At 38.8% G+C, this 27,474-nt stretch overlaps 1 protein-coding gene across 3 annotated transcripts in view; it reads left to right on the plus strand.

The window, feature by feature from the left end:
• The window catches only part of MAP3K5 (mitogen-activated protein kinase kinase kinase 5), a 216,838-nt gene that overhangs the window by 157,801 nt on the left and 31,563 nt on the right, over nucleotides 1-27,474 (plus strand). For all 3 annotated transcript variants that reach the window (XM_061206961.1, XM_061206960.1, XM_061206959.1), the window contains 5 exons: nucleotides 10,901-11,034; nucleotides 18,347-18,474; nucleotides 19,132-19,268; nucleotides 20,180-20,285; nucleotides 25,294-25,451. In XM_061206961.1, coding sequence (XP_061062944.1) covers nucleotides 10,901-11,034; nucleotides 18,347-18,474; nucleotides 19,132-19,268; nucleotides 20,180-20,285; nucleotides 25,294-25,451 — 663 coding nt within the window. The remainder of the gene's footprint in view (nucleotides 1-10,900; nucleotides 11,035-18,346; nucleotides 18,475-19,131; nucleotides 19,269-20,179; nucleotides 20,286-25,293; nucleotides 25,452-27,474) is intronic.

Consider the following 27,474-nt stretch of genomic DNA (forward strand, 5'->3'; position numbering starts at 1 on the left):
TATTAATGAATGGATACGGTGATGTGCTGGGCTGTGAAGATGATGACATCCATCTTGGCTCTCCCTCTCACGGAATGTCCCTTTGTAGCCAGAACACCTATACAATATGAGTTATTAAATAACCTTAACTTATATTTTTACATAACTTATGATAACTCCATTATACCCTTGATCACATTTCTTAGCTATATTCAACATTCTCGACTAACATTATTTTTTCAGTATTCTAAATATTTGATTAAAATGAGTTCCTTAATTTCATTACCACAAACTGAACTCAAACTTCAGCCCATGAATGACATAGCAAAAATAATTCCTCCTCTTCCCATTCTTTATAGTATAAACAAGAAGGATTATTTGGAGATTTGTATGCAAAATAATTATTTTCTGATCTTTACCTTCATTTGAGATAGAACTAAAATTGTTTCAATACATGTGTCAATTATTCCTGAAGCCTTTGGGTACCTTGGCCCAAAACAAAATTAAAATGTTGGAAAGATCAGATGCTTTTAAAAAGTTTTTAACTTCACTTGGGGTGGCATCAGCATTTGGCAAACATTAACTATTAATGTGGTTCCATAAACCACAAATTTGAAGCTAATCCTTAGACTTCCTGGTGTTTGAAAAACTTCTTATTTGAAGCCCAAGTTTTACTTTTCTTTCTGATTTTAAAAACTGAGGTTTCTTTGAAGCATTATAGTTATGGGAGGGATTCAGCCTCCTTCGGGTCATGGTCAGACCCCTCCTCCAACTGATCATATCTGACTCTGCTCTAGTAAGATCCTTGTGCTGGGGTAGTGGTCTGGGGTTCTGGCTCTAACTTTGCCAGTAGCCAGATTTATAACTTTGGACAAAATTCTTACTCCTGCTGGGTTAAGATGATATCATTCCTTAAATGAGAGTTGAACAAGAAGATCTTAAATGTCCTTTCCTAGCTCACATTTTTTATAATTTTCAAGGTTAGTATAAACTGTACCAGGTCTTTTAAATATAGCTCAATACCACTTTCAGAGGACTTTTCTGTTTTTAAACAGAAAGAGAAACAACTTCTTTTGATTCAAGGCCATGTTTTTTGATTCAAGGCTGTCTTTTGAAATGGAAGGGTTATGAACCCATATCTTAAATAGTTTAATGTATTAATAAATTTATATTGAAATCATTGAACAATTGATTACAGTTAACTATAAGAGTTCTAACACTTATCCACTGTGGTCCCTGTTTTTGTTCTCCCAGCCTTTCATAGCTTCACCAAGAACAAGGGCATCTACACTGTTACCCAAGCCAGACACCTCAGAGCAACTTCTGCTCCAGCCTCCCCCCCAGCATTTCCTCCAGTCCCTTCACCCCATTCTATCACTCCCCCATCTCAGGTCCTCAACATCTCTCATGCGGCCTGATATCTCTCCTGCCATCAGTACACTGTCCCTGCCATCACTGGAGAGATCTCTCAGGCAGATTTAATCCGGTGACTCCCCTGATTAGTTTTCTTTTGTTTTTTTTTCTTAATTTTTTAAATTGGAGTATAGTTAATTTACAATGTTGTGTTAGTTTCTGCTGTACAGTAAGGTAAGTCAGTTATACATACACATATAGCCACTCTTTTTTAGGTTCTATTCCCATATGGATCATTACAGAGTACTGAATAGAGTTCCCTGTGCTATTCAATAGATCCTTATTAGTTATCTATTCTATATATAGTAGTGTGTATATGTCAATCCCAATCTCCCAATTTATCCCTCCTCCCCCCACCGTCCCGTTCCCCCCAGGTAACCACACGTTTGTTTTCTACATCTGTGACTCTATTTCTGTTTTGTAAATAAGTTCATTTGTACCATTTTTTTAGATTCCACACATAAGCGATATTATATGATATTTGTCTTTCTCTCTCTGACTTACTTCACTCAGTATGACGACCTCTAGGTCCATCCATGTCGCTGCAAATGGTATTAAAAAATTTTTTAAATTAAAATGAAAAAGCTTTGATGCTACTCTTTGTGGAAGATTTCCGCACCATAGAACGCTCTTACCTCCCTGGCTGTAACTTCGCTTTCCTTTGCACTCGACGGTCCAGCAATGCCCGATTCCTTTCCATTATTCAGACAGCCAGGCTGTTCCTGCCTCTGGGCTTGACATGCAGGTGCCCAACTCCACATGCTTTTTCTGCTTTGTCCTATTTGGTGACTGCTTCCTAATTTTTTGAGATCCAGCTCAAGGGTCATTTTTACTTTGAATCATTTTCAACACCCCTTCTCACTTTTCTCTGCTCTTACAGCATTTTTGCCCACTCCTCTGCCCTAGCTCTTCTCATTGCCTTGTAATTCAATAGCCTGCACCAGACTGTTTACATCCCAAGGCTGCACTGTGGCTCTCTTTCCCTTTTCACCACAGTCTTGCGTGGTGTCAGGCATCCATAGAAGGGTTTGAAGCTGGGGACTGACAAAACCAGAGCTGTTTAAACCATATCTCAAACTGCGGGGAGGGGGATATGGATTGCAGGGGGGCAGAGTAAATGCTGGGAAATGAGCTTGAAGATTGTTTAATCCATGTTAAGTCCATAATCAAGCTGAATACCATAATCAAGCCACTCTCAACCCATTCTCTTCATCTCTCTCTCTCTCTCTCTCTCTCACTCTCTCTCTTTTAGTTCCTTGAAAAAACCATAAACTACTGAGGTCCTTTGGTTTTCAATACAGAATATGTTGTCTTCCTCCTCATGCCTCTCCCAAACATACATATATTCTCCCTCCCTTTTCCCCTCCTCCTCCTTTTTCTTTAATGCATTTGTAATATTTACCTCACTGTTTTATCAAAATGGGCATATGATTGACACAAGCCGCAGGTAATCATAGCAGCTGGCCCTGTGAACCTGTTTATATGTAGTTTCCAGGGTGCATAGAGAGGAAGTTGCCCCCTTGTGGGATGGGTTAGGGACAAGCAAGATAAAAGGAATGTTTTCCTCTTACTCAAACATCTGCCGGATGATGAAATACCTTACCGTTTCTTCTTCTGTTGATTTGTCTCACACACATTAACAGTGAATGATGGTTTAGAATTCATTTAAATCAATTCAGAGTCATCCAGTAGCACACTGGTTTGTTTTTTTTTGGCATCCTATTTCTATTTTTGTACAGATCTCAAGTTGAACATCCACAGTTACTGCACTGCCTGAGAAGAGCTATCACTTCTGGTGTTATATGATAAGAATATCAGTTTGTTACTCATTCATTTATTCTGTTGCGAGAAAGAAAACTTTTTCCTCTACCACCTCAGGTTCAGTGATTGGGAGCCTGCAAATTAACTGACGAAAGACAGACTACAGAAGAAAAGACAAAGTTTATTTCTGTACGAGGGAACACGCAAAGAAGTGATTCCTAAACAACTAGAGTTAAGAGTTTATTTATCTTAATAAGAAAAGTTCTTAATAGGACTTCAAGGGAAAGCAACATGGTGGGAAACTAATGAGAAACAAGTGGAAGGTACTGAAAGTTTTGAAAAGGTTTGGTTTAGTAATTTCTTATCCAGGTATAAGTGGTCCTAAACCTCCTGGAGAGGGGATTATGGCAGCTGTATTTTCGAGAGGCTTTGCTTAAGTCAGCAAAAGAAGTTTAGATAAGGTTTTTTCTGCAGCTGCTATTTATTCAGATGTTTTCAGCTTAAAATAATCTTGGTACCACATTAGTGGGTCCAAGTGGATTCTATCAATTCACTCAACAAATGTTTATTGGACACTGTGGAAGGCACTCTCTAGGTGCTGGGGATCCAGCAGAGAACAAAATACAGAAAATCCCTGTCTTCACTGAGCTTACAGTATAGTGGGAGACTGATAATAAATAAGTGAAATACATGCTATATTTGATAATGATCAGTATAAAGGAGAAAAATTAAGCAGGGAAGGATTTAGGAAGTTACAGTGAAACAGGGTGTATAATTTTAGACAAGGAAGCCAGGGAAGGCTCCTTGAGAAGGGAAGGTCTGAGTAAAGATCTGAGGGAGGAAAGAGCTATGAGATTAGATATTTGTACCTACAGCGTTTTTCCTATTCTATTAATGCTCTTAGTAGCATTAATGTTTTCATTAATTATGAAATGAATTAATGTAGTTATTAATGTTTTCAGCATTTACATATTACTAAGGCAATATAGACTGAAAATTAGCAAAGCTATCATTTGGCTCTTTGAGGTGACTACTCAGCTAAGGTAATCAAGTGCCGGGGGAAGTGCATATGGCTTTTTAGAAGGTGGCTGTTTTACTGTGGATCCCTGGACGGTGCAAGGACTAAGTGAGTCACCACTTTGTTGTTTGGCCTTGTCAGGACTGTCTTCCTACGCTCATTCTCCTCCCAGTGCCAGTTTAGGCAGTTGTGGGCAGGCAGCAAGAGAGGGCTGATTCTAGAAGCGTTCTTATCACTGCTTCAGAATGCAGTGGTCTCCCTCAGCAACAGCCTGAGTTGCTAACCCTTTGCCGTAGAAATAGAATGGGAGCTATATAAGCGGTGTGATTTTATTTTTATTTTTTAAAATACTGAATTCCCCCTGTCCCCACCTTCCTGTTTCTACGTACTTGTCATTTAACAGACCCTGCCTTCCCTTGGCTTTTGGCCAATGCTCTGTTCTACTTTTTCTGGCCATCACACAGGTAATTCTCTCTTCTTGTAGATCAGGGCAGTTTTCTCAAGCCTGCTTTTTCAATTTATATCTCTATATTGTAAGAATAGGAAAAAGGGGTTAAAAAAGAAGGAGAAACCAAGCGGCAACTACCCCATTGGAACGGTTTTCAGTTTTATTGAAAGCCCTTTTGATTTTTACCATGACCACTTCGTTTAACAGGAGTCAACTTCTATACTTAATATTGTTTTTTTAAAAAAGAATAGTCTGTTGATGCTTTACATTCCTTAGGGAAACTAAAACTTGAGCAGTTTCATCTAGGCTTATATATTCTTCTCTACGTTAAGTAAGTATCCCTGTGGCAAAGCTCCTTTCAATCAAAAATAAATGGATAGCAACATTAAATGTTTTGTTTTGGCACCTGGTTTTTTAAAAAGTTCTCATCAATTTTTGTATAGCCTGAATGATTAATTAAGCAAATAATCACTGAGCCTCTACTACAAGCCAGATATGGCTAAGACTAGGGACAGAGAAATTAAAGTCCTGGTTCTCAAAGAGCTCAGAGTACAGACTGGAATGCAGATTTGGGTAAGAGAAGAGTGAAAAAAGTGTGAGCGAGTGAGGGCAGAAGACCTTGGAAGCATATCAGACCGGAATCTAACCCAGCTTTTGAGGGTCAGGTGGACAGTTCAAGAAAGCTTCCTTGTTTTGAAGGCAGAACTACCTAGGTAGAAAGCGCATATGTGTAAAGGCACAAAGATCTGTGGAACCTCCCTGGGAATTTTGGGGGGACACTGATGAGATAGAAGGTTAGACACAGAGGCAGCAATAAGGTCCTGAAGGGCATTGATGCCAGGCTAAGGAGTTTGGATTTGATCCAGAAAGTCATGAGGAACCGATAAAGCAGAGGCAGTGGTATGAACATGGAAAGCTCACTTTGGAACTTTGAACTTTGGAAAGTTCACTGTCCACTTAATGGAGAATGAATTAGGGAAAAGGGCAACAAGAGAGGAGAAGACAGGGAGGCCAGTTAAGAGTCTGTAGAATTAGTACAGAAGCAAGGAAGGCCTGAAATGAGGCAAGAGCAGTGAGGATTAACCTGGTGGCATTTGCAATCAGTTTGATGTGGGGAGTAAGGGAAAGGGAAGAATGGAGTCTAAGATGGCCAAGAGATGTCTACTGTATGCTTGAATAAGCGAATGGGTGTTCAGTGGGTATTGACAATGTGCTGGAACATCTTTACAGTACTGGTGTTTGGAAACAGAACTAAGAACTAAGATGCAGCTCTCATGCTGTAAAAGGATTTTCCTTCACCATTGGCAGTAGAAAGAACAGAAGACTTGGAACCTGTTGAGCTGGTTTAAACCACTGCTCTCACATATTTTCAGTGGAAGATACTTTTTTTTTTTTTTAATGTAGAATTTCCTCTCTTTTTTTTTTTTTTAACATCTTTATTGGAGTATATTTGCTTTACAATGGTGTGTTAGTTTCTGCTTTATAACAAAGTGAATCAGTTATACATATACATATGTTCCCATATCTCTTCTCTCTTGCGTCTCCCTCCCTCCCACCCTCTGGAAGATACTTTTGATCATTTGTAAATTGGAGCTAATCATAGACCTTCCCTACTATGACAAAGCCTTATTATGACCATCAAATGAGGTAGGTTATTGAAAGCTGTTTTTTTTTCTTTTAATTATAGTGCATTATAATAATGTAAGGTGGTGGTAGTACTAGGTTCAGTGTACAGGTTTCCGTCCTTTTGATAGGCCACACTGGCAAAGATGAGCTACTTTGGTGATGGTCCCTGTCCTGCCTCCTGCCGGCCTGGGTCCTGGCTGGTAGATTTCCAGCATGCATGGTACAGCATGGTGGGAGTCCGGGCTGCAGGAGTTGGGTGTAGAGACTTGGACTCCTTAAAGTGGAATTTTTGGACTATGTTTACTGCCTCTTTGCTGGAGTTTTATCTTCTAGTGTGGGGAAATTGCTAAATGATCCCTGTTTCCTATTCTCTCATCCTGTAAACGTATCTAGTTTTCTCCTCTGGTCTAAGACAGCCTTCAGCCATATATTAGGTAGCTAGGAGTATTCTCTATTGTACATTGGGTACAGTGTTGCCACCGGGCAAGTAGACACCTCTCTTCCAGAGCTTGGCCTCTTTCCGCTGCCTAAGAAGGGTCTACAACAGGGACACCAGTGCTCACCCGGTCCTGGCATGTGGGCATAGCTTTCCCCAAAAGAATACAATCCGATTGCCTTCTGTCAAGGCTTGGAAACCTATTGGAAACAAATAAAAAAGCTGGTAACAATATGCCCCCATATTCCTCATCCTCTGTGACAGTGGTCTCTCAAGTTGAGAATGTATACCCCAGAGAGTTCACCAAGTAATCTGATTACCTACCTTTGTAGGTAATTTGTCCTTTTTATCTCTGCTTCCTTTTATGATCTCTTTGCCTTTCATATTTTGTAGTTTCCCTATATCATATCTGAGTGTGAATTTATTTTTATTTTTCCTATTTAGGGCTCAACTTCTGGAGGTTAGGTTTGAGTCTGTCTCAAATCTGCCTGGCCTTTTTTAGAGTGTCTTATCCTTTTCTCATGTTTTGGATTTCTTATTTTATATCTTTATGTTAAATGTACTTATTTTAGAGTTTCAGTTTCTTTTATTTTGTGAAATTTTAGGGATTGATATTTGTCAAATCAGCCAACACTCACTGATGGTGAATTGTTTCGTTATATATTTTAAAATTTTGGATTGTGAGCTCAATTTCAGTGGTGCATTATCAGTGAGAATCCTGCATAGCCTGTATTAAGGGAGTCTTCCTTTTAAGTGTTTTGCTTTGTTTCTGTTGTCACTCCAGGGATTTCCCAGGCTCAAGACCAATTATGGGTATTAATTATAAGTGTAAATGTGAACTTCAGACAGCATGAGGATCAGCCAGTGGTTGGAAGTATTCAGAGAAGACTTGTTTTTGTCAACTCAGAGCTTAGTCTAAGACAGACAAGCTTTCTTTTTCTTTCTCAGTGCAGTGGGCTGACGTTTTTCTAATCTACCATCTCACCATGTTATAGTCCTCAAGGACCCTGGTTTTATGTGTTCCAGCTCTTCACCTTGCATAGGCACAAGGCTTCATTTCCTGTCCCCAACGAGCATTAAGACCAAAGTCTCAGATAAGGAATTGGTAAACTGTAGCCCAAAGACCAAATCCAGCCCCCCACTTCTCTTGGTAAATAAAGTCTTATTGGAACAAAACCATGCCCATTTGATTGGGCTATTTACAGTGGCAGAGTTGAGTCACTGCCACAGAGATCGTATGGCTCACAGATCTGAAAATATTCAATATCTGGCCGTTTACAGAAAGTGTTTGCCAACCTCTGCCCTAGATTAATAAGTCTGAAAGCCCTTCCCTCATCCCCACCTCTTTGGCTGCAGGGACATCATTTCTTGTGATTGTCCCTTTAGTGTTCCTTTTCCTCTTAATCTCTAGCTCCTTGAAGTCTTCTTTATGCTTTTATAAGCCTGGCTAGGCATTAACAGTATTTTATTTTATCTAGGTATTTTGGACAGGAACATTTTCTTTTTAAGTGATAATTTTTTTAAAAATTTTATTTATTTATTTATTTATTTATTGGCTGCATTGGGTCTTCATTGCTGCGTGCGGGCTTTCTCTAGTTGCGGTGAGCAGGGGCTACTCTTCATTATGGTGTGGAGCACAGGCTCTAGGCGCACGGGCTTCAGTAGTTGTGGCATGCGGGCTCTGTAGTTGTGGCTCATGGGCTCCAGAGCGCAGGCTCAGTAGTTGTGGCGCACGGACTTAGTTGCTCCACGGCATGTGGGATCTTCCCGGACCAGGGATCAAACCTGTGTCCCCTGCATTGGCAGGCGGATTCTTAACCACTGCACCACCAGGAAAGCCCAACATTTTCACATATCTAGCCTACTGTATTGCCAAAACCAGAAACTCTTCTTCTACTGTCTTTGGATAGTAATATATTCTTCTTTTTTGTATTTTCTTGACTGACCACTTAACTTGATCATTTAAAATTTTTCTTTTCTAATGCAATTCTTTTTTTTTTTTAACATCTTTATTGGAGTATAATTGCTTTACAATGGTGTGTTAGTTTCTGCATTATAACAAAGTGAATCAGCTATACGTATACATATATCCCCATATCTCCTCCCTCTGGCGTCTCCCTCCCACCCTCCCTATCCCACCCCTCTAGGTGGACACAAAGCACCAAGCTGATCTCCCTGTGCTATGCGGCTGCTTCCCACTAGCTATCTATTTTAGATTTGGTAGTGTATATATGTCCATGCCACTCTCTCACTTTGTCCCAGCTTACCCTTCCCCCTCCTCGTGTCCTCAAGTGTGTTCCCTATGTCTACGTCTTCATTCCTATCCTGCCCCTAGGTTCTTCAGAACCATTTTTTTTTAGATTCCATATATATGTGTTAGCATACGGTATTTGTTTTTCTCTTTCTGACTTACTTCACTCTGTTTGACAGTCTCTAGGTCCATCCACCTCACTACAAATAACTCAATTTTGTTTCTTTTTATGGCTGAATAATATCCATTGTATATATGTGCCACATCTTCTTTATCCATTCATCTGTCGATGGACACTTAGGATGCTTCCATGCCCTGGCTATTGCAAATACAGCTGCAATGAACATTGTGGTACATGACTCTTTTTGAATTATGGTTTTCTCAGCATATGTGCCCAGTAGTGGGATTGCTGGGTTGTATGGTAGTTCTGTTTTTAGGTTTTTATGGAACCTCCATACTGTTCTCCATAGTGGCTGTATCTAATGCAATTCTTGAAAGCCATGAAATTTTTCATCTCCTTGTCATTCTTTTCAACTATTTTGTAATTCCCATGATCTTTTACTTTTTAATCCCTTGATAATTTTAAACTGTAATAGTTTTTAAACATAGTTTTTGTCTGTCTTATTTTTAATATCTTGTAGTCAAAGATCATGGTTTTTATGATAGCTATTCTTTGAAATTTGTCAAAATTTTCTTTGTGGATTAATATGTGACTAATTATTTTATATTTTTCATATATGCACAAAAGGAATTTATATCTGGATACAGGGTTCTCTCTGTTTGTTATACCAAACTTGTTATTTGTGCCATTAGGGTCTCTATTTTGAATTTGTCTGCTAGATATATTGGTTTCTAAAAGAGTTCTATTAAAACCTATTGTGGTTTATATTTGTCTATTTTTCTCTGTAATTTTGTCAGCTCTGTATATTTTAAGGCTATGTTATTAGTGACTGTCAAAATCCATGATCATTTTCCTCTTTTGGATTATTTTTTTGTGTTAAAGTTAACTTTGCAGGTTTATGAATGTTAGAAATCAGGTTTTTTTTAATGGCTAACTCAAACCCTTCAGTGAGTTGAACCTAGCTATGTGCTGCCAGTTTTATACTCTAGCAAAATGTAGACAAAAGAAGGAGCTTGTGCTTATGGTCTCTCCTGCTGGTTTGTAGTTTTACGTTGAGTTTCTACAGGCACTTGGCTTGATCATTTGATGACCCTGAATCCTGTAGTTTAAGTTCACAACAAAAGATGTGCCTTTCTGGGTGACATCTCCAGGTCTGAGAAGGTCCCTACCAAATGTTGCTATACCCCTTTCATTTGATCCATTTTCCATATTCAACTGACACACCTGACACTTTGGGGTTTAGGGCTGTAAATATTTCCTTTTTTACATCAAAAATGAAATTTTTCCTTCATTTTTTATTTTTAAAATGTTTTTTAATCTTGGGGAATTGGGAATCAGGGCTGAAGTACAAATAATCCTTACTTTATTATTGTCAACCAGTAGGACCTCAAAATTTTCCTCTTAAGCAAAGCCTTTCAGTGGTTTTATTCCCCTGGCAGAGTGTGAAATACTTTCATAGTACCAAAAGCTGAAAAACAAAAGAAAGGTTAATGAGATGTGATAGCTATTGATAGACATTGATGCTAATCATAGTCATCTCCAGAATCAATGAAAACCAGGATTCAGTGGGTAAAAAAAATCCAAGTGGGCTTTTGGAGAAGCACCTTTATGGATTTAAATACATAGTCCCCCCTCTATTCATAACAGTTGTGAAAATATGAACACACTATGCTCTATGTTGAGTCTATTTTTTGGTTCTTGAAGCTGTTGCTTTGAACTTTGTCTTATGCTTTCCCTTGTTAAAGCCATTTGATAAAATAAGGAAAAATGCTCTTGGAAAAAGTTGATGTTTAAAATGTGGACTGCAACTAATTTTCAGTCTTCTCTCCCCCTTTTTCCTTTTGTAGTATGACTATGAATATGACGAAAATGGTGACAGAGTCGTTTTAGGAAAAGGCACTTATGGGATAGTTTATGCAGGTCGAGATCTGAGCAACCAAGTCAGAATCGCCATTAAGGAAATCCCAGAGAGAGATAGCAGGTACAGTAATTGTGACTAATGAAAGCTGTTTTCTAAGGTATTTCGGTTGTTAATAGCATTTTAAAAAATATTTTGGTAATATTCTAATTAATGAAAGTCTGTCTGAAAACTCCATGGCTTTAATTAGCCCCCTCTGAGGTTTAGCTGCTGCATCATTCAGTGATTCAAGCACAACACTTTGGTGGGGCAGGATGGCATCTCTGAGGTGACAAGGACAGGACTTTCAAGGTGAAGAGAAGAGAATAGTCCTGTGTGTGTTGGGCTCAGGTTATGTTGGATCATGGTTGGTTTCTTATCTGGATAGATGGGGAATAAGCACCAGCAGAAATAGTTTGAACCAGAGGTTCCAATTTCCTGTCAGACATGTAATGACGTTGGAAGTCAGCAATCCGTCTTAAACATCAAGTGGAAAGCTAGACAAACTGAGAAATCAACAACTCTACTTTTTCCGAGCCATTGGAAAAGTGACGTCACAGGACAAACCACCGCCCCCCACATTGGAGACACAGTTGTAGGGCAGAAGCCCTATCAGATCCTCACAAAGAATGTCAGAGAAGGTCCCCTTCCCCAGGCTTCCGGCAGAGGTAGAGGGGAAATAACCATTTGGAAATACACCTGTTCTTAACGAGGCCTGCCCTCAAGAGAAACTATTCTACCAAAGCCTAAACTCTGTGTCATCAGAGCCTAACTAACCTAGGGGAAGAGACCTGCCCAACCCCAGGCCACTCTAGCCATCCTATTCCACCGAAGCGGGGACTGAGAAACATTTGTGAAGTTCACAGCCCAGCAGTGCAGGCTTACTAAAAGACAGAGACTAATTCACAAAACCATAGAACAATGCTTCCCCTCACCCCACACCTCACCACCATACCCCTAAAGGTCTATTTAGCAGAGTTCTTTTTGCCTAATACCTCATGTCCAGCTTTCCACAGCTTTGTTTGTTTGTTTGTTTTGGTTTTTTTTACAAAGCATACTAAAAGGCAACAAATACAGTTTGAAGACACAGAGCAAGCATTAGAACCAGACTCAGATATGACAGGGATGTTGGAATTATCAGACTGGCAAATTTAAAACAACTGTGATTAATATGCTAAGGGCTCTACTGAAAAAAGTAGAAAACATTCAAGAACAGATGTCAATGTAAGTGGAAAGATGGAAATGCTAAGAAAGAATGAAAAAGAAATGCTAGAGGTGAAAAACACTGTAACAGAAATGAGTTTGAGGATATGTCGATAGAAACATTCAAAACTGATAAGCAAAGAGAAAAAAAGACTGAAAAAATTGAACAGAACATCCAAGAACTGTGGGATGACTACAAAAGGTGTGACATACCTAAAGGGAATACCAGAAAGAAAAGAGAAGGAGAAGAAATATTTGAGGAAATGGTTTGAACCACACATAATGGGGCCTTGAGGAAAATGGAATGGCTTTTAGGAACGAGAAAGTTGTGCAGGGAGCAGAACAGCTGTGGTGGCAGGGTTATCTGTTGCTCTCTGCTCCAGTGCTCTGTCCTACCATTTGTTTCTCCAAACAACAATTCTCTCTTCTCTCAATCTCATGATTTCTGCTGCCTCATAGCTTTTCTTATGGCTTCTCTTTGTAAGGTAGCTGCTCCTACAATCAATTATTTACATTTTCTACATGTTGTGGATTCAGACTCTGAAAGAGAGAGAATTGGATTGAGTCTCTTTTTACAATATTTCTTATTCGGCTAAACTTCAGTGCTGGGCTACATCATTGACTTATTTTGGCTGCCCCTCAAGTTCATGGTATTTGGCCACAATGGTACAGTCACATGATCGGCTTTCTTCAGAAAGGACACTCCTGTGTTTACCCAACCTCTCCACTTGTAAATCTAAAAGGCCCCTCGAGGTTAACATGGCCCAAGCTGAACCATGGATTTTTTACCCTCAAATGTACTTGACCTGCAGGATTCCCTGTCTCAGTTAATCTCACCCCACCCATCCAGGTGTTGAGGCTACTAGAATTCATTTGGATTCCTCTCTGTCTAGGTTTACGTTACTCCATCGTAAGTTCTACTGTTGTTTCAACCTCTAATGTTTTCTGAATTTTTCCACTCTTTCCCATCACCAGTCTAAGTCTTCAGGTTTCCCAGCCAGACTCCTTACTGCAACTGATTCATAACTAGTCTCTGCATTTGAGGTAGGAGATAGATGGGCCCCTGGGCTGGACAGCTGGTGTTTGTCAAGTGGAGTAAAATTGAAGCCTTGTTTTCCCTAGACACTCCAAGGACAAAATTAGTGGCCGGAGCTGAACTCTGCTGAGGTAAAGAGATAAGATGACCACTCCTAAGGTCAAGGAAAACTTCCCTGTCTGCACATGCACAGGAAGCCTCCTTGGGGGTCAAAAAGGGAGGGGGCACCACCCCATAATAAGTGTAGACATGCACCCACAGGCCTCTGCAGTGGAATCCATCTTAGCAAAACGTTGTGCATGCATGTTGGGGAACAGGTCAGGTGTGAAAAAAGAAACAAGATAATTGGCCAGAGGTAAACAAGGACCCGGAAGGACTGTCCTATGTAAGTGATTTAAATCACCTCTTTACTGCGCTCCTCCTCTTTAGAGAGGACGCCTGTACCCTTTCTCTCTGGGTGTGTATTTCTGTCTTGCTTCTGTCTTAAATAAATAAATGGTTTCTTAGTGTGCTCTCCCACTTGTTGTGCTGTGTCTCTAATAATAAACTTTGTACCTGTTATACAGTTTTTGCCTCCTTGAAACATTCTTGCTTTCAAACGGGGACAAGAACCAGGGGAACTTTGCTTTAGCCTCTAGCCCCTGGTGGACTAGCAGCTAGGATTCCTGGTTTTCATCCAGGTTACCCAGGTTCGACTTCTGGGTGGAGAACTAAGATCTCTTCAAGCCAGCTCACTGCTGGCTCTCCAAGATCACTCCACTCTTTCCTCCACTCCTACTCCACCCTTCCTCAGAGAAGGCACAGAGATCGTTCTCAAGTTGAAATCACATCGTGTCACTACCACTTAAAACCTTCAGTGGATTCTCATGTAACCAGTGTAAAGCCCAGAACCCTTAGCATAGACATCTGCCTCCCTCTGGGGCCTCACCTTCTCTATTGCAGCCACGTTGTCCTCTCTCTGTCCATCAGGCCTACCAAGGCTCAGTCCCCAGATTTTGGCAGGATTGCCTCATTTTCATCAGTTAGGTCCCAATTCAATTCTCAGGCCCTCAGAGACGCCTTCTCTGATTACCCCAATCTGAAAAAGACACCCTTCTTTCCCATGCATCCAGTGTCCCAGGCCTCAGCTCTCTTTCTGCTTCTCCATACTTAGTCTCCATCCTTGGTGCATGACTGTGACAAGTGGCCACTCTGCCTTCAGCATCCATATCTGCATTCCAAGCAGGAAGAGGAGAAAGGAAAACAAATTTTCTCAGAAATGTCCAACATACTTTCATCTCTGTTTCATTGGCCAAAAGTGGACACCCGTAACTACAAAGGAGGCTAGAAACTCCGTAGATTTTAAGTTGGCCAGTTGTTTCTCCAAACAAAATCATAGAAAGAGGGAAGAACGGATATTAGATAGGCAGACAGTAAATTCAATTTTATGTTTTCTGTGGTATTTTTGCAGTTTCCCCTTGGTTAGTTCATGAGACATATATATATGAATTCTTACGGGATGGTGATAGAAACTATTCATTAAATACCTAAGGGAATATACATAAATTTGTCATATTAAAATTTTTGTTAAATATTCCTATAGGTTCTTAAGTATTGTATACATAGAGTGGATTTTTAAGCAATACAGAATGTTAAAGGGTTGTCACTATCAAATTGCTGCAGCAAACTCACTAATCTGCAGCAACATCACCTCCTTTCCCACCACCAGATAAATTTAAGTAGGTACTTGGAAGGAAACCACTTTTAAAACTATCTTTGTAGCTTAAGTTTATTCAGCTGCCACTGTGCACACACAGAGTACACCAACACCAATAAAGATCCATTTGGTATAACATGGGTTGTTTGAAAATACTTGCATGACAAGCCCTTCTCTTGAACAGCTAGTGTGGGACATCTTTTTGTTACCTCTAAAAGAAGATTGCAGTGAAGTCTATCATGTTATTGTGAGATGCAGCACACAAAGGTATTTACACCTTTGTGACCTGGAGAGGTTTTTTTCAGGTTGCTATTAACAAGATAGCAGTTACAAAGGATAATTGCTAAGATGGTAGAATGGGTATGAATAATGCATAATCCAGCATATACTAACCACTGCCATCTGTAGTGAAGGATCATAGCAACAAAAATAGCTTCTTCTGTGTTTCCCTCACACTCTAAAAATGCTTTGTTAGAGCGTCAGAGTCGTCGTAAGAGCGAGCTGGTGCATTTTAAGGACACTCTCATAATCTGTCCCAGCTAGTTGTTCATCTCAGGTTGGCTTCCGCTAACATTCTACACACCCCTCAACTATTAACTTAGATCAGGTATTTCCACCCAGCTGTATATTAGAGCCATCTGGGGAACTTTACTGATACTGATACTCAGGCCCTACCCCTCAGAATTCTGGGGTGGGTCGTGGGCATTGATATTTTTAAAAACCACTGCTTTGGATGGTTGTAGTGGGAATTTGACTCAGCAGAGGTGCTCTGGAGACACATATGATTTAATAATTTTTCAAAGCTAAATGCATGTATCTCTATCTGTACCATTTCTTCTTTCCATTGTCACAGCTAATTGAGAAGAAACGGGATTTTCTTGTAATTCCTGTAGACAAACATTGCTTATTGACCTGAACAAATTATAATTTCATGCTAATTGAGTGCTTGATACTTAAACTTTCACTTACATTTAGTGAGAATTGCTAGGTGTTACTAATCATTTCCATATTGGAGAAAAGTTCTTATTCTTAGCCAGGATGAATCCTGACTATTATTGTAACTTTTGAGCTATCCTTTGGTTACGTAAGGAGGAGTGTGTGTAGTACATTTGTTTCTCCAGGATCTTATATTTAAACATTTATGATTGATATTTAATAGAGTGTCAGGGGTGGGAGCCCTTTAATTATCATAAACTTGAGTTAGCCTCTTGCTTCAGATAATTTAGTCTTGATCTACCAAATCTATAGAATTGGCCCAATATTGCCACTGTTTTATTTCATGCATATCAAGAGCAATCTTAGTAACTAGTGTTAATAGATTGTTTTAAACTCCATGGAAAAAGTAACTTGTAAATGTCTTCATAGTTGAGAGTCATTACCTAAGGATCTTCTTGGTAACACTGGTATTTCTTGTGTTAACTCATTCAAGCAATAATCAAAATGGTGTTGTCCCTAGTTGATACCTTGTTAAGGGGTTTAGTTTAATACCAGCCTTTAGTTCCTAGAGCAATTCTAAAGAAAACTAAAATTAGTAAAAGATCTAATATACAAGTCAATTTTTTGTTGTTGTTGCCAGCTTTCTGAGTAATATTTCACAGAATATAAAAGTTTGTTTAAATTAAATGATTTTGCAGGAATTCCCTGGCAGTCCAGTGGTTAGGACTCAGTGCTTTCACTGTCAGGGCCTGGGTTCAATCCCTGGTCAGGGAACTAAGATCCCACAAGCTTGGCGGCATGGCCAATAAATAAATAAGTAAATAAATAAATTTTTAAAATATATTTTAAAATTAATTAATTAAATGAATTTGGGTTTTTTGTAACCTACTAATATATTATTCAATACTAACTGATTCTAGTATTCTTACTGGCATTCAAAAAAATCCATTCTGCTTATATGGATTTGCCATTATAAGATCTGAGCATTTCTTACATGTAGAACTGAAGCAAATTACGAGGCAGCATGCTTGTATTTTATGTTTTAGTGGTTAATGCCTTTCATACCTGTAGCCTCCATTGTACAACAGAAAAAAATTAGGGAATAGCTTTGAGTCTGTCTTTATGCTGACATCCTACCACAGTTAGTTATACAATAATTATATTAATATAATATATGATGATATATTAATATTCAGGATTGTTAAGAGCCTACAAACTTCATAGTACTTCAGATAATCATCAAAAGTGTTGTTCTGATTCCACATATATGCGTTAATATATGATATTTGTTTTTCTCTTTCTGACTTCACTCTGTATGATAATCTTATTTACAAAGCAGAAACAGAGACACAGATGCAGAGAACAAACATATGGACACCAAGGGGGGAAAGTGGAGGGGAGGGGGAGGGGGGTGGGATGAATTGGGAGATAAGGATTGACATGTATACACTAATATGTATAAAATAGATAACTACTAAGAACTTGCTGTATAAAAAATAAATAAAATTCAAAAAAAAAATGTATGGGTACCAAAGGGGAAGCGGGGGATGAATTGGGAGATTGGGATTGACATCTATACACTACTGATATTATATATAAAATAGGTAACAAATGAGAACCTACTGTATAGCACAGGGAACTCTACTCAGTGCTCTGTGGTGACCTAAATGGGAAGGAAATCCAAAAAAGAGGGGATATATGTATACGTATAGCTGATTCACTTTGCTGTACAGTAGACACTAACACAATATTGTAAGGCAGCTATATTCCAATAAAAATTAAAAAAAAAAAAAGTGTTGTTCTGTGTGTTCCAGAAATACAAAACACTTTCATCTTATAATTTGATAAAGCAGTATATACCAAGTACATGATTTTGAGGTCTGGTCTAAAACTGGTCTTTCAGTATGGAGGCTCGGTTAGGATTGGGTACAAAAATTATGATAGAGTAGAATTGGATAGAATAGAATCAAGGAGGCTTGACATATAAATGGTTTTATGTTTTCTACTGAAGACTTGCTGGGCCTTTCAGTAAGTTCTGGAATGAATATTAAAATTATTTGCAATTTTTATCTTCCTGAGCAAGAATCTCCTGGGATAATAAACTTATGAAGCCAGTGGAATAGAAGGTCATGTTAATGCGGACAGTGAGCTGTGTGGATGATTTCAGTTTTCCTGGGTTCAAATCTTAGCTCTTTCACTTACTAGCTTTGAGACCTTGGGCAGGTTAGTTATCCTCTCTGTGAATCAATTTCCTTATCTGTAACATGGGCATCTTAGTAGTACCTTCTCATGGGCTTGTTGTGAGAAATGAGTTAATATATACAGAAGACCTAGAACAGTACCTGACACATTTCCCCTTAGACCCTACCAGGGCTCCAACTTCACAGAATTTATGTGATGAGAAATAAAGGCCTTAGATGGTCATATTTGATTTCATATATGGGGATTTTCCATTTGTATTGCTTAAATTTATACACAAAAGTCTGGCTACAAAATTAGCTCACTGGCATTTGCATGTCTTTCAGATACTCCCAGCCCCTACATGAAGAAATAGCACTGCATAAGCATCTGAAGCACAAAAATATTGTTCAGTATCTGGGCTCTTTCAGTGAGAATGGTTTCATTAAAATCTTCATGGAGCAGGTCCCAGGGGGTAAGAGATGGTTTTTTTTCTTTAAAAAGTGTAAGTTTCTACTATGTATAAATAAGCTACAAGGATATATTGTACCACACAGGGATTATAGCCAATATTTTATAATAACTATAAATGGAATATAACCTTTAAAAATTATGGATCACTATGTTGTACACCTGAAACTTATATAATATGGTACATCAACTATATCTCAATAAAAATAAATAAATAAATAAAGTATAGGAAAACCTCAGAAAACAACTTACTTTAAAAAAAAAAAATGTTTCTAGGGCCTTGAAGAGGAGTAAAATTGAATGGGATTTACTAGTTTACAGGTCTTAATTTGTCTAAATGTACAGAAAAATTTGACATATGACATTACCTTACAGTTTATTAGGGGACAATAAACAAGTATCAGAACTGTTTTTGTATCAATCATCGTGACTTGGATTAAGGTTAGCAAACTGAGTGGTCTTTGACTGTATTTGATAATGACCATCTTCAGAGCAGGGACACTTTCCAATTTATATTTGAGCCCAAGTACTGTATCTAGTATAGTACCTGGGCCACTGTTAATAACCAATAAATGTTAGCTTAAATTCATGTTACATTCTTAACGTGCTTTAAAGAATTCATTTGGATAAGATTTTATCCACTGTTTCTCCCTACTTACAGGAAGTCTTTCTGCTCTCCTTCGTTCCAAGTGGGGCCCACTGAAAGACAATGAGCAAACAATTGGCTTTTATACCAAGCAAATACTGGAAGGATTAAAATACCTCCATGACAATCAGATAGTTCACCGGGATATAAAGGTAGGATGAACTAGGATTCATTCTCGTAAGTTCCCTGATGAGTAATTGTTTTATTTGCAAAAGTCATATTGTCTTGTGGGTATTAATTTGGAATGATAAATAAATCCTAGAAACAGCATTCTGCCCTGAGTCAGTTATTGATATTCATGTCTTATCTCTTCTACTCAAGGAATAAACCCCTTAACCATGTTCAACCAAAAAAGATTCAGTTTCCACTCTATGCCTGGCCCTGTTTCAGGTGCCCTGTCGGGGTGTCTCAGCAGAACAAAGTTAAGCAGGACGTGGCCCTTGCTCCTGAGAGGCTTACAGGCTGGTTAATCTTTGTATCCTTGCTACTCAGTAAATATTTGTTCAATTAATGGATGAATAGTTAGAAGGAAAAAAATTAAATCCCCACTTCTCACAAGTATCATATACTCATGCGTTGAACTAAAATTAGATAATTTTTGAAATTCTCCTTAAAAAGGGAAATTCAGAACTAGTAAATTTATGACAAAGTCTGGACTATTGAAAGTAAGTTAATCTTACTACCCTAAAACCAACCCAAATACCCATTTATTTGTGCTGCCCCTAAATAGTCCAGGAAAAGAAGTAAAACAACATAGAAAAGAAAGTAAAGTGATTGAGAAGTTATAAATATCGTTAACTTATCATACCCATATCACACACAAATAGCCCCTACTATCTGTAAACCTCGTTTTACCTTGTGACCTGAGTAGCAGATTGTGAACTGATAATATGTAAACGAAAGTGGTGTCAAGAATTCACTACTGAGATTAACTATTAAGGAAGAGTATAGAATCAGTGTCCTTTTTGCTGTGAGGACACCTTTACTTACTAGACTTTCAAGCCAACAACAAACAATATTGGAAGAAAGATAACATTTTTGATTAAAATTCTCTCTTCTCTAGGGTGACAATGTGTTGATTAATACCTATAGTGGTGTTCTCAAGATCTCTGATTTCGGGACATCAAAGAGGCTTGCTGGCATAAATCCATGTACTGAAACTTTTACTGGTATGTTTTTGCAATGATAATAGAGACCTTATGTAATTAAAGAAATAATTGCTGCATTTGAGCATAATGTGAGAGGTAAATTTAGTCTGTGTTCTCACCAACATTAATGTTGATATCTTTTGATGCCCTGAAAAATGTTATAGAGAATTTGATCTGGCCCATTTCTTACCTCGTATTTATATGACTCGCTCAGTCTCCTGCTTAATGCCGCTGAAGATTTTTTTTTAACCCTCAATTTGTTATTTGTTTTTCTTTTCATGTCGTTACTTCTCTCCTGGTTGGTCTACAACCACTATAATCCCAACAACATTCCTTTTTTTAACGTTTCTTTAGCCCAGCCTCTCAGTGATTCTTACTTATACTTTAATCATTTCCCATTTGGACTATGCGTTCCCTCTTTCCTAATCTGTTTACTCCCTGTGGTCTATTCCCCTACACAGCACATAAATAACTAAGATTTCAATTCAGAAAAAGGAAGTGACTCACTAACTCAGAAGCAGGGTGGGGAGAAAGCTTTCCTGAGAAATTAGGCAATGCAGCTACTGAGCTGCCGCTGGAGCAAAATCCTGAGAGGGTGGAGACAAAGTGATTTCCAAAAAGGTGACAGTAGCCAAGAGGAAACAGAGGCTCAGAGAGATTGACTGCCCAACAGTTATGGGGAGGACATCTGGAACTCCAACCCTGCTCTCCACTCCAAGCTTTTACCACTCCATTATTCTGCTGATTCTCATGAAATGTTAAGTTCTTGTTATTGGGAATTCCCTGGCGGTCTAGTGGTTAGGACTCAGCGCTTCCACTGCTTTGGCCCCGGGGTTCAATCCCTGGTGGGGGAACTAAGACCCCACAAGTGGCATGGCGCGGCCAAAAAAAAAAAAAAAAAAAGATAATGAATTATCTTTGGTCTAATATAAAGCAAAATGGCCAGATGTCCCCCTTTCTGAATTCTGTGAGGAGGTGGCATGGCCTCCATTTTGCAGATGAGGAAATTGAGAGAGAGAAGGGACTTCATACCCGGAAGTCACAAGTGTTTGTAAATGATATAACTCAGATTTTTAATCCACCCCTTGTTCTTTGCTTTGATCTTCTTGCTCCAGTCTATCTTTTTCTCCACCTTGCTGAAGAATCTGTTCTGGAAGCCTGGAAAGGGGAAAGGAAGAGAGAGAGAAAGTCTATAAGGCTTCTCCTCAGAACATTCAAGCCGCAAATTCTCTGACCCCATTCCTACTCTCACGGCAGTGGGTATTTCAGGGCACAGAATTAAACACATTTAGAATGTATTTTTTTGAACAAAATAAACTTCATCCTTCTAGCAACTTTAAATATATTTACATTTCTTTTCCTCATACTCCCTCCATTTGGCAAGAGTCACTTTAGATGCTGCCAAGACTCAGTAAGTTCTGCAAAGAAAATCCTTACTTTCAGACTCTTGATTTGGGAAAGGTGTTAATTTACTATCTGCTGCTTATCTTTAAAACATTTTTTTTAAATCGCCAGAGAAGTTGTAGTAAAGCAGTCCTCCAGGACCCCTTTGCTTGGACTTCTTGCACTGACCTCACATGATGTGATGTGTGTGACACATATGCGTGGGTCTGTCTCCAGCGCTGATCACGAGGGCCTGGGGTGTGCAGGCCTCACAGCACTAACTCAGCGCTGGCCAAGGCACAGGTATAGGCAACCTCTGATGAACTGAGTTGAAAGAGAGTGACCTGTGTGACTTCTTAGTGATTTGGTGAGAGGGAAGGCAACAGCAACTACTCCCTATGGAGCGCTTACTGCATCCCTGTTAAGTGCATTACATGTTATTTCATTGAAATTCATATATCAACCCTAATCCTTAGGTATCATTTTCCCAGTGTATGGTGAGAAAATTAAGGTTCAAAGAGGTTAAATAACTTGCCTGAGGTCACAAATCTAGTAACGAAAAGAGCTGCAATTCAACTAGACTTAACATGCCAAATGGAATGAATTAGCTTCTCCCGAAACCTGTTCCACCCACCCTCTTCTCTGTCTCGATTGGCCACTCCAAACCTAGAGTTATCCACGGCGCCTCTCTTTTCTCACGCTTCAACTCAATCCACCAAGGAAACCTATTGGCTCTGCCTTCAAAATGTGTCCAAATTTGGACCAGTTCCTCCCTCCTTCCACAGCTCCCACCTCACCTGCATGACCTCAATAGCCTGTTCTCCCTGCTTCCACTCTTGCCCCTACTGTCTTCCCCCAACACCACAGCCAGAGCAATCCTGTAAAAACATAAATCAAGCCCTATCACTCAAAGACCTCAATGGCTTTCTATTTGTTGAGTAAATAGACACCAAAGTCCTTACAATGATGGACAAGGCTCAGACCTACTTGGAGTCCATTACCTTTTAGACCCACTTCCTACCCTTCCCACCTTGCACAGGCCTTCCTGCACTTCCTTCATTACACCAGGCGGGGTCCTGCTGCAGGGCCTTTGCACATGCTTTTCCTTCTATAACACTCTTCTCCCAACTCTCTGCCTGGCTAAGTCCCTCACCTCCTTCAAGCCTTAACTCAGATGTCATCTCAGTGAGGCCTGTGATTGCCCTGTTTACATGGTAGCCCTTTCCTGGGCACTTCTGATCCTCATCCCCTGCTTTTTTTTTTTTTTCTTTTTTTTTATCTTAACACATCACTTACTAACATTTATATAATTTATTTATTTATTGTACTATAGTTTAGTACAATAAATAAATATATTTATTTATTGTACTATAGTTTATTTATTATACTATAGTAGTTATTTATTGTACTATAGTTTACTGTCTCCCACTGCAAAAATGTAAGCTGTACAAGCCCAGGGATTTTTGCCTGTTTCAGCCACTGCTATATTCTAAGTGCCTGGCCCATAGTAGACCCTCAGTATAGATCTGCTAAATGAATGAGTGGATGTAGTGTGACATCAAAGTTTAAGCTTTTAACCACTAACTTGTAGTGGCTCCCTGGGTGGTTGCAGTGGCAAAGAAATTCTAAAACAGATTATTTTAAAGTAATTTTTTATTTTAATGAAGATATATGAGCTATGGGTTTTAGAGTTAATACTCTCACTTGTTTTCCTTGGGCTAATGTTCAGATTGGCTTGATCTTCATTATCCAACTCTATAAATCTCTATATATAAAATATTGTGTCATGTGCTTGTGGAGTAAGGAGAGCAGATAGGAACACATGGCTAAGCCTGCTTTTTTTGGCACTTGCTCGATGGGGGATAATTAAGCACAATTGGCAGATATTGCTCTTTGAAATATTATCTGATGAATAAAAACATTGCATAATTCATTGTTAAGATATTACTTGAATTGTCCAATTTTTTAAATTCACTATATTTTTGGTCAATTGTAATTCCTACTGAGATATTAGTACAGCTTAAATTCTTCCATTAAGTCTATTTTAGATCCAGAGATAAAAAAAGAGTGGTAGACTTCAACACATATTTTCTAAACAATCACTTGATTTTATTTACATTGTAAAAAATGATCACTTTGGGTGAAGCTATCAATGAAGAGAAATCATAACAGTTTTCTACTAAGGGTAGTGATTTGAGGAGCGTGGTTACCTTATCCTTCGCCAGGAGAAATGCTTTCCTCCAATAATGTTACTGATTTAAGCTGAGAGCAGACATGTGGAGTCGTATATGACTGTGAACATGAGCTACTGTCATGTAATGATGAGGTCTGGAAGATAAACCTGGCAAAATGACAATATGTGACAAAAATAATATACTTTTCCTTATTTTTATAAACACAGCCAGTTTCTAGCCTTTGATAGTGGATTTTATAGGAACTGTTTAGAGGAAATTTGTGTAGCAGTTTTCACCTATAAATCAGGCATGGAGCATTCATAAAAGGTGTTGCCTGTATTTATCAAAATGTCTGTCACTTTGGTTATGAATCAGAAAATACTGAAGTGGCTCTTTTGGCAAATGCCTCAGAACTTGAAATAATTCATTATGACATCTTGGATGGGTTCCTGTTTGCTGATTATATCATTTGTGTGAGTACATCAGAAGCCGGGGATATGCAATTATCTGTTCCTGTTTGCACTCCTGACTCATTGCTGGACTTTGAGAAATCACTCCAGGTTAGACGAGTAAATTTAGCCTCTAGTTTGAGCCAATAAGACAATTGCAATTGAGTGTCCACTTGGGATATACGAAGCCAGAACTAGAACCGGGGTTCTTGGCCCCCACTTAATGCTCTTTGCGTCATACCACACTCTTCGACTCTCTGATTCCATGAAGCCTTTTAAATCTCCTCTGTTTTTCTTTCTATTCTTCTAAACTCTGGTGATTTGTCTATACTGATGGCTCATGACCTGTCTTTGACCCATTAAATCTGTTATCCATGGACCACAGGCTCACAGCAGAAGCCACGTATGTTAGATTTACAGAATAACGTACACCCAAAATTATTTACATTATTTTTAACAGTGACTTTCAGAATCTTCATGCTTTCATGATTAAGAAATGAGAATGAAAACAGAAGAACTGAGCATTCAATCAGGAATTGAGAAATAACAGACTAAGGAAATGGATGAATGACCTAAATTTTTCCTGGAAAAGATTAGAAGTATACATAAAGGGAGTCTTCATGTATTTGAAAAACTGATTGCAGAAAAATGTGTGTTGATATATTTTCTGTTATTCTCAAATGATTGTTAGAAGTTTCTAAGAGGTCCCAATGAAATGATGCCTCAATTATAATCAACTATTTAGGAGAGGAGAAAGTATCTATTCGTAAACAGATAATATTAGTAAGCTATTTTTATGTCACCAATGAAATCCATTATGAAAACTGCTATTTCCCCTTTTATTAACAGCAGAAAAGACTGGAATTCAAAGAAGATGAGCTATTAAGACCCGAATCATGCTTTTTTTTTTTTTCCGAATCATGCTTTTAAAGTTACCTTATTTCTATAAAGAAATTGAAACTGTCATTAGATGTTCATCTGTTTTCTCTTTTTAAAGTGTAACTGTGTTTGACTTATGTGCAGGTACCCTTCAGTATATGGCACCAGAAATAATAGATAAAGGACCAAGAGGCTACGGGAAAGCAGCAGACATTTGGTCTTTGGGCTGCACGATCATTGAAATGGCCACTGGAAAACCACCCTTTTATGAACTCGGGGAACCACAAGCAGCTATGTTCAAGGTCACATTTCATACGTCTTAAATGTCTTGAAAACCAGTGGTTAAAGCTCTTCATAGCTCCTGGATGTTCCATGTGTGTATGTCATATTTTTTTAGGTAAAATGAAAGGAGCCTAAGTAAGCACAATCTAAGATATAAAGTTCAAGATTCACTCCCCCCGGTCAACACCTCTGCCTCACATGGATCATCTCTCTCCACATTAGTTTTCCCAACTATAAAGTGAGATTCAGTGTAACTTCCTGTGACTGCCCTTTCACAATGCAGTATGAATAACACATCACTCCACAGAAGATGATTTAAGCTCTTTGGGAAACACAGTCTGAAAGATCTTCCGCTGAGGGCGATATAAAAACATGTTTTATCCATTGAGGTATTAAAGACATATTTTCCTTTACTCCTCTATCATCATAGTTTGAAGGCTCCGTAGATAAAAGGGCATAGTTGCCATTTTAAGTACATCAACCTTATTCTCATCTATCTACTCTTCTGGCCTGTTAATTTGCCCATTAGTAACTGTTTTGGGGGTGGGAAAGGAAGCAGCTCCATCTCTCACAATAGGGAGCACACGATATGGAAATAGGCCTGAGAGAGCCCAGGGGCCACAGCTTCAGCATCCGGGGCCTGGGCAAACAGTGACCTGCCCATGAATCCCTGTAGTCCTCACCTGCCACTTCACCAAGCCAGAGGAACATGAAGCTGAACACCTGTTTCCCAAGAAGTAAAGCTCACATGCCTGCTATTCTCTAAGGCATCGGACTTTTGATCATAATTTGTTATTCCTTTCCCTGCCACTGATCGTGTTTCTAGTACTTACTCCGTTTGTGAATAGCCTCTTATGAGGGACCACGTATTCCATACCTTCTGTGTTTGTACAAAGCTTGGTTTACTTTAAGAGACAATATTGATAGGGTACTGCTGATACAGAAATAGTAGTGTAACCAAACCTGAAAGAACAATGAGAGCTGCTCAGGGAGCTGCCTTTCTGGACCTGAATGGATGTCTTTCTCTTCTTGGCCAGTCTTTCAAGTTTTCACCAATCTCTAGGACTTCACTCTGAAATGCTCCTCTGTTACCCACATGGTGCCGGGATTATTATACAACATGCTTTAGATGAGATAGCATACTCTGGCACAGATTTGCAATGTTTGAATCCAGGCTCTGACACAGTCAAACTATTTGATGACTTTAGGTAAATTACTTAACCTTCTTGTATCTCAGTTTCCTCATCTGTAAAATGGGTATAAAAATAGTACCTATCTAATAAAGGGTTTTGAGGAGTGGATAAGACAATATGTGCAAAGCACTTAGAACAGTGTCTGACACATAGTAAATAAAGGCTTTATAATTATTACAGATAATTATGTCTTATTATCTATATAATAATAAATTCATATAAGCTATTTAATAACAAAGAAGATTTCCTTAGGAAGTTTTCTCTGTACTAAATACATGAAAACATTACTGAAAAAAAATTAGAATGACGTCAATGAGAAGAAAGTTCTCATTGTTATAGAAAAACTGTTTAAGATTTTTATTTATTTATTTTTATAAATTTATTTATTTTATTTATTTATTTTTGGCTGCGTTGTGTCTTCATTGCCGCGCGGGCTTTCTCTAGTTACGGAGAGCGGGGGCTACTCTTCGTTGCGGTGCCCGGGCTTATTGTGGTGGCTTCTCTCGTTGCAGAGCACGGGCTCTAGCCGCGCGGGCTTCAGTAGTTGTGGCATGCGGGCTCAGTAGTTGTGGCTCACAGGTTCTAGAGTGCAGGCTCAGTAGTTGTGGCGCACAGGCTTAGTTGCTCCGTGGCATGTGGGATATACCTGGACCAGGGCTCGAACCCGTGTCCCCTGCATTGGCAGGTGGATTTTTAACCACAGGGAAGTCCCAATTTTAAGTATTTTTAAATATCTCTTTTAATGTAGGCAATTTGAGACAGGGAAAACGTTCACAAACCATGGCACAGGAGAAACAACATATACTTTAAGCCAAACAAATGAAGGTTCAAATACCAGATCTGCCTTTTC

Source organism: Eubalaena glacialis, chromosome 12 (assembly GCF_028564815.1).
Source record: "Eubalaena glacialis isolate mEubGla1 chromosome 12, mEubGla1.1.hap2.+ XY, whole genome shotgun sequence".
Classification (NCBI taxonomy): Eukaryota; Metazoa; Chordata; class Mammalia; order Artiodactyla; family Balaenidae; genus Eubalaena; species Eubalaena glacialis.